Source organism: Hypomesus nipponensis, chromosome 1 (assembly GCF_054491055.1).
Source record: "Hypomesus nipponensis isolate SF chromosome 1, ASM5449105v1, whole genome shotgun sequence".
Taxonomy (NCBI): Eukaryota; Metazoa; Chordata; class Actinopteri; order Osmeriformes; family Osmeridae; genus Hypomesus; species Hypomesus nipponensis.
The window spans coordinates 10,056,243-10,066,760 of NC_140361.1; the positions used below are offsets into that span (position 1 = coordinate 10,056,243).

Genomic DNA, 10,518 nt, shown 5'->3' on the forward strand with positions numbered 1-10,518 from the left:
TCAGGGTGAAATATATCCTCGTTCAAGGCCAAACACACACAGCGCTCCTCTCTCACCTACCCTGGACGGCTCGGAGGAGGGCTCCCACGCAGCGCCAGGCGGACAGCGACAGCAACACAGCAGCAGCAGCAGCAGCAGCCGAACACTTACGCAGCCAAGCACTGGACCTGCAGCCAGCCACTCACAGTAGGCACTTTGGAGTTCCGCTTCCTCCTCTTATTTCAGTCTCTTTCTCATCCCTCCCTCTCCGCGTTCCTTCCTGGTCCTCTCCTCTTGTCGTTTATCCTTCCGTCATCCTCCTCTTCCCTGTCCTCGTGGTGTGTCTGCCCTTGCCGTAATAACCTGTCTGTGGGGCGAACATAAAAAAAGACAGATTATCAAAAAGCCGTTGGCAAGTAGCTGGCTGAAGAAAAACCGGAAGATAAACATCCAATGTTAAAAAAGCAACGTCAGGAAAATTCTGGAAGTAGAATCGTTAGTATCAATCCTACTTTGTCAACAAGTAAACTCAGTAAAAAAAGGAGGGGAGAGGTTGGTGGAGCATGAAGCAAAAAAGTGAGACAGAAGTCAGACAGAGAGAGAATGGAAAGGGAGAGAAAAACAGAGGTAGAGTAGCGCAGCGGACAGAAGGGAGGCAGCAATGCACAGGAAAGGGCAAGCTATGTCTTGATTAAGAGAGAGAGAGAGAGTAAGGGAGGTACGGAGAGAAAGAGAGGGAGGGACAGAGAGAAAGAGGGAGGGAGAGAAAAAGGGGGAAGGGGAAAGAGACGTCACCTGGCAAAGCCAATTGACAAACTTGACATGAATCATGCTGTGTATGTATGCTGAAATACAGTGTCCTTGAACTGGCACAAGCTGGCACTGGCGATCACCAGCAGTCTCTTGCAGACAGTTTTGAATACGAGGCAAAGAAAAAAAAGGAGTGACAAGGAAAAAGGATAGAGAGGGGGCATTTCTCCACAGCTGCAGCTGCTGTGCACAGTGCAGGCCCACAGCCAATCAGGAAGCGCTTTGCAGCGAGGCAGGGTGCGTTTTCAAACCAATGAGGGAGCGGCTTCCACACAGAGCCCTTCCTTCCTTTCCTCCCTCCCTCCACCACCCGTCCTTGTTCCCTCCCTCCCATCTCTTTCCTCCCGCACAGTCTGTCATGGCTGAGCCTCATGCCCAGATTCAAACAAGAGAATAAAATGGTCTGACTTCTAACTCTCTCTCTCTCTATCTCGGAAGTGTGTACACACCTGTGTCTTGTTCAAACAGCAAGCCTCTGCAGTGCGGGTAGATAGATGAGCAAGATAAGAGTTTTACTGTACTGTCCACAGCTAGGTGTGGTGTGGTCGGGTGCGTACAGGACTAGAATACGGTAGTGGCCGTTAACAGTCAATGATGACGTGAAAGACAGCAACTGATGATACGTTTTAGTATAGCCATATCACATATCACATGAAAAAGGGGTACAGGTCTGAAAGAGAGCCCGAGGGAGAGAAAACATGAGGTCCTCAATGTATATTCATTCATTGAGTGAATAGGCAAAAGTGAAGCGAGAGAGAGGAGAGCGAGAGAGGGACTGAGAGAGAAAGACAGAGAGGGAAAGAGGGAGAAGAAAAGAAATGAGGTATAGACGGGATGGGAGAAGATTCTATCTATCCCTGTGTCTCATAGCGACAGACACAGACGGGAGGAGCTGTGGGGGGTGTGAGTGTGATGATGTGCGTGAGAGAGAGTCCGCAGACAGCCAGCCAGAAGGAGAGTACTGCGGTGGAGTAAGGGAGACAGAGAGAGAGAGATGTGGGGGTGGGGAGAGGTGGGGAATTGAATTAATACACCCACCTTCAGACTCAAGAACAAAGGCACACACTTGCATAAAAAAAGGGATGAGAGATGAGAGTGTAGGATTGCTTGCTTAAGCAAGACAGGTCCCTCCCTCCTCTTCCTCCTCCTCCTCTCCCTATTCTTCCCCTCATCCTACCTACAGATCGATGAAGAGTTTCCTCAGGGGGCCACACTGTGTTCCTGCAGGCAGACCCAGGTCAGCGCCACTAGCCCCCGCTAACCCACACCTCCGAGCCCCGCTCAGCACTCTTCAGAGCTGCTGCTGCCACCATCATCATCAAACCCCTCTCCACCTCACAGGAGCACCCCCACTGCACCCCCGCTGCCCCGGGTCTCCCCCTCCAACCCAGTCCCACGAACACTGGTGGGGAGTTAACGCGGCCGACACAGGCTTTCCCCCTGATCCATGACGGCGCTCAGGATCCATACTGCTTCCTGCATGACGCCCCAGTCCCGTCTTCTTAACAGAGAGAACCATGTGACCTTTCAGGAGCCGACACATTCATTAACGAAGCCTCCTCTTCATTGTAATTACCCTCCCGTTTTTGGCATACGTATTGAGCACCTATGGAACTTCTTTATATGATATACTTCAATTTTGTTTCTGAAGCACTTTAGCTGGTGTATGACAGCCATGACGATTAAAAATAGAGAAACCCTGTCATCACACCTATAAGTATTCATCCCATTCTCTCGGAAACCAACATTAGTAGAACAGCAGTAACCAACATTAGACGTTGTAACCAATATCAAACATTGATTCAACTAGCCAGTGCAGGCAGTAACAGATGTTAGACAGTCAAAACATTTAAAAGCCACACTGGCCCATTCATGTCCCAAATGCATACATGTCAACTCTTTGTTACGTGTGATAGGTTTATCTGTAATAATATGACACTCTCAGATAAGGTGAAGATGTGCAAATAGAAGTACTGGCAGATCTACGGAAAGTAGACTGACCTCAAATAAACGGCACATGCCTGCTAGGCTAGCACGTCTGATCATTCTCTTAGCACACCATGGGGCTAGTGTTTGAATAATTGAACAGACGTTCATAAGCAATATATCCAAGCAATAACCATCTGCATATATTTTCAGGCGCAACACTATGGTATGGAAGTGCTGTAAAGACTGTACATGAGCATAGGAGTGGCTCTGTGTTCACGATGCTGCAGAGGAAGGACACTAAGGTGAGGAATGGAGCGTAGGAGAGGTCAGAGGAAGGAGGGGTCAAGAGAAGAAGGAAAGGAGAAGAGACAAACAGATCAAACAGAAGATGAGATGAGAGAGAAGTGAGAGAAGGGTCTGTAACTAATGCTGTATGTTTGTAAATATCTAGATAGCAGAGAGAGAGAGAGAGAGAGAGCGAGAAGGAGAAAATGGGGGAGTGAAGGTCAGCAAGGCTGTTCCGCATACAATCTCCACACACCCACACACACACACACACACACTTACAGTTGCTGTGACAGTGTTCTTAAGAAAAATATAATTGTATATTTTTTATGAAACATAATTTTGGGATTTAATGAAATAAACATGAAAGTGAGCCTGGTTCTGTAAGGTTACACATGGAACAGTAATCTTTCAGGGTAAAAAAGAAAAGAGCTATAAAAAGGCTATTCCTGATACCTGATATCTCAAGTTTTTGGCCGCAGCGTTAATTTTTTGTATAAACATTAACCTGACAAACACTTTGCATCAGTCTCAACTCCAGAGCAAAACCAACACACACGTACACAAGTAGCTGCTGTAAGATAGGTGACCTTTGAACCTGCAAAAGTTCCATGAAACAAATCAATAGGTCAATAAATAAGAACATCAATAGTTGGAGAAGCGGAAAACGATTGATGACACCACCTCCTAGCCTAGCCTATAGACAGATTCTCTATGACACATGAGCACTGACTGGCCCAGTGGTGAGGAGAGCATAGTAGAGTAAATAGGGCAGCATGCTGCTGCTGCTGCATTCCCTCCCCATGTCTGCAGTGAGGGGGTGGGGGGCTCCAGGATCGGAGCAGGTAGAGGTCAAGGTGGAGGTGGGAGCTGGGGTTGGGAGAAGAGAGGCTGCTTGCATGCCGGCTTCTGCCTTGGGCTCCAGCCTTCAGCGCATTGCGTCCCTCATCAAAGATAGAGCGGCACTCCATGACAGTGTAACCTTCACACCAGAGAGCTGAGGTAGGCAGGTATGGCCAGCAGGAATGCCACCATTACAGAGCATATTTAACTGTCTGCATGAAAGATAAAAGGTAAATGTTGCCATTGTGAAGTAAAAAACAAAACAAAAAAAACAGAAGGACAGAAAGAATAACCTTGCTCAAAAAACACAAGGAGTGAAAAAACGATATCAGCAGCCAATCGAAGCTGTGGAATTCTCCCTGTTTTTTTAAATGTTTGTCAGTTAGTCTCCCTTGCATTGCTCTTTCCTCGAGTGGAGGGAGGCACAGCTGACTCCAAGTAACACACAGCAAAGTGAAAAACTTGGTCACCCAACTAGAAAGGGGTGGAATCATGAAAAGTATTATGTTTATTTTTTATTTTTTTTATAAACATTTTACTGAAAGGATGATAGATCTGGAAATGACAAATTTGGGCTTTGGTCCATGAGGAAAGATCAGGTGGTTGCGTAGAGAGAAAAAGATGTAAGAGAAGACAAGGGGAGCTATGAGGCACTATGAGATTTAAAGCCCACTGCTAGAGGGAGAGAGCAAACTAATTAGGTTAAGTATCTATTATCTCCACAGCTTGTTAAAGCACCACAGCACCCATTCACAAAAACAGACAAATACACCATTATACATATACTCCTCTGACATAACCATTTAATATATAAATCCATAACTGATTAACAGGGGATAAGAACAATACACTGTGCCTCATAGATTGAGGCGTGTAGCCTATATGCCACATTGGAATGAAATCAATCAACAACACAACAAATCAAAACTCCAATGCCTCAACAAGCTTAAACTCTACATGGAATATTAGGGATCAATATATTTTTTCTTATAAAAAAATACAAGTGGTCTTACCTCTTACCTAAACCCCTTTCTTAAGACCCATTGTCAGATAATGGATATTTAGTGCCGGTGAACTGAGTGAGCATAAGCAGATATTATGGCTAAATCAATATCATATAGCAAGCATAACATTTGGCGATTTGTTAATGCAGCTGCTTTATCAGTGTAATGTTTTATTTGCATCATAAAAAAAACCACATCATCTAGGGCAGCCCAGGCCTTCTTGTGTGGGGGGAAATGAGGACAAGAGGTTGTGTGTGTGTGTCAGTTATCAGTGTTTATACGGAGTAAAACAAAGCTAGCTAGACGGGTGCAGAGTCCACAGATCCATGGTGAGGGTGAAAGCAAGGGAGAGAAAGTGTGTGTGTGTGTGTGTGTGTGTGTGTGGGGGGGGGGGTGAGTGAGAGAGAGAGAGTGAGTGAGAAAGAGAGCACATAAACTAGTCTAGACTCGCCATGCTGTTAAATGAGGCAAGACAATGGCATGGACTCAAAAAGACTCACCAATACAAAGACTGAGCACTATGTGTTTAAATGCAAGGATATGGTGCATAGGAGAATAAGCCTATGTGACTTTGGCGTAGATCTCCAATGTCCTGTTATATCAATGTGTGAATCTGACCAAACAAATGAGGGAATAACACTGGACTGAGTGGAATGTAACTTTGCTGATACAAGTGACCTTATTTAACCCTGGCCCACTGAAAAAAAGGAAACTCACTTTAATATACAAATCCTTTGCTTTTATGTTGGCTAATCAGCCAATCACACTAAGAAAGAAAACACATTATTAGTCCCATAGTGTAATTAAATGCCTTTAATTTAATATCCTGAGAATACGACAAGTAAAAGCCTAGACAGGAAGGTCTACACCGAAAGGCGATTAGGCCTAGCCGTTTTTGTGCATATAAAAAAAAAATCTAGTATACTAAAGAGATGGTATCCTTGCTAACGAAGGCACTGGTATTACAGTCCACAGTCGGTCAACTACAGAGGTTTAGGCAACTAAAATTAAAACTTTAATAAAAAGGAACACAGGAGGATTAAAATAATCCAGCGCTGCTGCACATGTGCCATAAAAGTGCGCCTTTTGTAAAAGACAATGACAAAAATATAATGTCTTCCGTATTCATCTTTGATTACACCAACTGGAAATCGGATGATCAAGGACTGGCTGGCATTAAAGTAGCTCTAGTCGTCAGTATAACTGCTATTGGGTTTTACTAAAATGAACGTTATGACAGCAGGTGTGAAATGACGCTCGTTTCATTTTCATGCGGCTATTGGTGTGGTGTGGCTAAGCTACCCAGCAACAGGCAAATACAGCTCAGAGATGAGAACGATTGTCTACCCTACGTTTCCCATTACTTTAGACGTTTACTGTAATTACATGTCCAAATGAACACTTTTTGGGCATGCAATGTGCTGGATATACTGTGTGCAATATGAAATAAAGCACGAGGCTAAGTGAAAGTCAAATGCGACAGACGTGTGCTTACCTGTGCTGTGAACAGCTAAAGCCAAATCCACACCGTTCCTCGGTCCAAAATCTTCTTATCAGAGTCTGCGTACTAAATTATACATGTGACAGCCAAGGTAGCCTACAAATGTCGCCTAATAATTGGCAAAGACGTCGTTTTTCGCTGAAAGACGACAGTAGAACAGAGGCCAGCCAGTGTCAAAATATGTGCATGGGTTGAAAAATGAGGAAACGAACCCACATTTATGAAGCGCGCGAAGTGAAATGTCCCAACTTGCTACATGCCTAAATAAAAAGCACAGTCAAGAAGGCGAGGTAAAATCGAGGGAGGGAAGGCGAAAGGGAGGAGTTGAAAAGTGTTGTTCGTCTGCGTCTCTTGGGTGGTATTACGCATTGCCGACTATTGCCTCCATTTTATGGGAATCCCATGCCCTCTGTATCAACCAAGGGAGAGCACCCAACAGACTAACTACCATTTCAGAGATTTAAATACTGGCTACGGGCTTTGTCCCGGGCAGGAGGATGCTATCTGTGCTAGACATACCTGAGTTTCACCATGACAGCGTCTTCAGGTAACATCTTCGAAGACTAAATATATCAGTGTCCCAATAACTTATCTAATGCATAAAACATCTTCATTATAATTATTCTAAATTAGCTGAGATTCATGATCGATTACAATGACAGGCCTACACATTTGTTGGACAAAACTGACACCTTACCAGAATGTCGTCCTGCTGTGCAGCTACTGGACTGGTGAAATTATTTTTATTACATTTATACTCAAAACTATATATTGTACCTAGTAAATCCTTATAGTAGACAAAAGTAGAAAAGATGTACAGTAATAGCTCAATCCAGCATCGTAGGTCGTGACATGACTGTGGCACCACCTGCTGGAGCACATGGCAAGTAAAGTGCTGCTATGTCAAGAGGGCAGGTTTAAAGTTAAACAGTTCTTCCATCAGGTCTGGAAGTGCCCAGAATTACGATACTTCAATGCAATATATCACTATAGTTAATGAACCGATTATAAGCCATTTGTGCACACTCAACAGAGGCTTGTTTGTTGTTGTAGTGCTACATGAACTTAGACACTGATGTTAATCACCATTGATAATCTTTGACCATTAAAAGTAACAAGACACAAGTTTATGTTTATTTTCATGAAAAGGACACAATGAGTATGTAAGAAATGGATAACAGTAACAACATTTGCAACATGTTGAGGTAAAAAGGTTAATTGAGGTTTTTAAAATTAGATAATTTCTCTCTGAACCATTGCTTCAAGCCTTTTTCTTGAAACATACATGTATAGTGACATATCTGAAAGCTTTATTGCAATTCTAATTAACATCCTCTTTCACATGTACAGATATACACAAGATTGGCATGTATCTCGCCCCCTCCCCCCACGACATTTGAAATACTTCTCAGTGCAAGGGGTGTAATTAAACAAACATTCGAGAAGGCCTGGGTGATTATGGTCTGTATTGGATTGGCAAGGACTACTCCTTGGTTTACTTCGTAAGAAATGTACTGAACACAAAAATGTGTTAAAATACACAAATACAATCGAGAACTAGTACAGTATAAACATACAGTAGTATTTCATTGGCCACAAATGAACTAAAGATCTGGTTGTTTATTAAAAGATGCATGCACGGTTACCATTCGAATCCGGTTGGATGAAGGCAAACCTGGCAAACTCAGCAAAGTTAAACCCCAGTCTCTCCAGCCTTGGTCCCATCACTACCACTGTTCTACATTGTCCAAGTAGTCTTCCATGGTGCTGTTCTCCTCCAAGTCCCACCAGTCTGGCAGCTGCACCTCGGTGTCCACCTCCCCTCCATCAGCCCCTGCCTTGTGTCTAACGTCAGGGGTGGTTAAAAAGGGGCTCTGGCCGAGCCGGGTCTCAGGCCACCCGGGTCTCTCACTGGGCGTTTCCGGCCTCCCCCGCCTGGTTGCCAGCTTCCCTCTGAGCCGCCTCCTTTCCTGCTGTCTCCTCTCCCTGGCCTGCCTGCGCTCCTGCTGCCTGGCTACCTGGAAGCGCTGGAGGAAGAGGTCACGGGCGTACTCGTACAGCTCCACGTCCCACTGGTTCAGCTGGCGGATGCGACGCTGCGTCTCAGTGGGGACCTCCACGCTGGCGGCCCTCGTGCCGTTCAGCTGGGTGAAAGGCGCTATGAACGCCAGGCGAAACGTACGCTCAAACAGGTACTGGGTCTTGCGCTGGTACTCGGTCAGCCCGAAGAAGGCCATGTCCAGCAGGTTTCGTTTGGCGCTCCGCAGCAGCACCGCCCACCGTTCGTCCTCGTTCATGGCCGAGACATTGTAGCAGCCCACCAGGCTGAGGTCGGCCAGCATGCGTGTCTGCCGGTTGCTGGCCAGATTATAGGGACAGTCCATGAACTCCTGTAGGGAGCAGCCGGACCAGTCGTCCCCAGAGTAGCAGCTGGGCAGCTCGGTGTGTGTGGGCGCATGGCCGTCACACCGGTGCAGAGAAGCCTTCCAGGTGGCTCCACGCTGCACATGACGCCACTCGCTCAGGTAGCGCCACACCGGGTCCCGCAGGATGGTGATATAGTAGTAGTTCCTACTGAAGGAGAAGAAAGGAAAGACATGTTTTAAGGTGTACCACACAAGCTTTTTCACTCAGTAGACACCAAGTGATATTCCTCTTGGTGGTCAATTTAAGAAGGAAAGAGATGTTGAGATCCACTCAACTGCTCTGTGGAGCAAGAAGGAAGAGTGTAACTACAGAGGGGCTTGATATTAATGTACTGTATCTAACCCCATAAAGCCAAGAGGCATCATGCAAACCATTTTCATTCATACACACATGTATATCCTAAAGATTTGTAATCTTCATTAGCATTACCTTGTCTTTTTCTAGGACACCTTCTAGGCATAGTGCTACCATGTTGCTCACCTGGGAACAGATGGTGTCTTGGAAGGCTCACGGGTGTCCATACGGTAGGGAACGCAATTGGTCAACTCTGTCCAATCCGCATGAAGACCACAGCTCCAGCCAGTGGAGAACCGTGAGAAAAGCCATGTTTCCTTTTTACCTGGACGGTAACATGTGCATTTCTTTTGGCCAGCATGACACTCACAAGGCCTCTCTAGTTGAATATTACGCACCAAGTGACGTCCAAACGTTGTACCCCCAGTCTTTTGGATGTGAAGAAACACTATGACATCGTCACCTTTAATGTTAAAATCCACTGCACGGTTAAGGTCAGCAATTGTGAAATTAAACCTGGGAATAAAACGTGCCAGGGCACCGTCCTCGGCTACGTACGGGTCCTTTACTCCGGGTCCATTTCCAATTCCGTGTTCTTCTGTCTGGGATCGAACGGTATTGTCCCGGGACTTTGAGAACAATGACCCTAGGTGCAACAGCTGACAGTCGGAGGTAGGGCAAACATACTGAAGCACTATCACACCAAAGAGGAACACCATCAATAGGGCAATTATGAGGCGGTGGTTGTTGGTGGACTTTTCATCCATCTTCCAGAAAGTAACATATACTCATAACTGGCAGTCGTATTACCAGCTTTGGCTTAGGGGAAACACTGCTTATATCTGTTCTAGCTAGCACCAGTTAGCTAGCTATTTAACTAACAAAACAATGCACGACATTGCTAGCTAGTAAGCTAGCTAACGTTGGCTATCGTATTGTCGGCTGGCTCAAGTCCAAATAAACAATGGAGGTACCAGCCTTATCGCATTTGTTTTTCGAGACTCGTTCTCTCCGGCAGGCGATTTGTATGGATTCATATAGTAAGCTATCCAGCTTTAAACATTTTGTGTGTACCTAGTTAACTCCAGCTTGCATCAGGTTTCCCTCATCTGCTCCCGTCCGATCTCTAACCTTTCCTCCCATCAGTCCCTGCGTTGGCTGCCTTGATTCCCAGATAATGACGTCACATACATAGGCGGGGGCGCGAGGCTCCGCCTGCCTACGCATTTGTAACAACTTGTTGTAGGTTTGAGTTTTGAAAGATTTATACATACAATATTTATATACTGTAATATTACAAAGCAGGTATAAATGTCAAGTAATTGTATAAAGTGATGATATTGTGACCTACGGCATGTTTCCACAAGCCGAAATAGCTCAGTTGGGAGAGCGTTAGACTGAAGATCTAAAGGTCCCTGGTTCGATCCCGGGTTTCGGCATTTTGAC

The 10,518-nt window shown here is 45.4% G+C and overlaps 1 protein-coding gene, 1 long non-coding RNA gene and 1 other non-coding gene across 4 annotated transcripts; 2 read left to right on the forward strand and 1 right to left on the reverse strand.

Moving 5' to 3' along the window:
• The first annotated feature begins 156 nt into the window (after positions 1 to 156).
• Positions 157 to 3,193, forward strand: LOC146302485 (uncharacterized). The gene is made up of 3 exons (XR_014740932.1): positions 157 to 186; positions 2,017 to 2,357; positions 2,929 to 3,193. It is a non-coding gene; the product is annotated as an uncharacterized LOC146302485 (long non-coding RNA).
• A 4,451-nt stretch (positions 3,194 to 7,644) lies between these two features.
• Positions 7,645 to 10,231, reverse strand: hs6st2 (heparan sulfate 6-O-sulfotransferase 2). Of its 2 annotated transcripts, none has more exons than XM_084687122.1 (2): positions 9,259 to 10,231; positions 7,645 to 8,922 (listed from the first exon to the last, which is right to left on the reverse strand). In XM_084687122.1, the coding sequence occupies exons 1-2, from the start codon at positions 9,837 to 9,839 to the stop codon at positions 8,079 to 8,081; spliced, it is 1,425 nt and encodes a 474-aa protein (XP_084543248.1). In that variant the 5' UTR covers positions 9,840 to 10,231; the 3' UTR covers positions 7,645 to 8,078. The 2 variants fall into 2 exon arrangements, with proteins under 2 accessions (XP_084543248.1, XP_084543176.1); XM_084687050.1 differs by having other exon boundaries at positions 7,645 to 8,925.
• Positions 10,232 to 10,438: 207 nt separating this feature from the next.
• trnaf-gaa (transfer RNA phenylalanine (anticodon GAA)) lies at positions 10,439 to 10,511 on the forward strand. The gene has a single exon. It is a non-coding gene; the product is annotated as a tRNA-Phe (tRNA).
• The last annotated feature ends 7 nt before the right edge of the window (positions 10,512 to 10,518 follow it).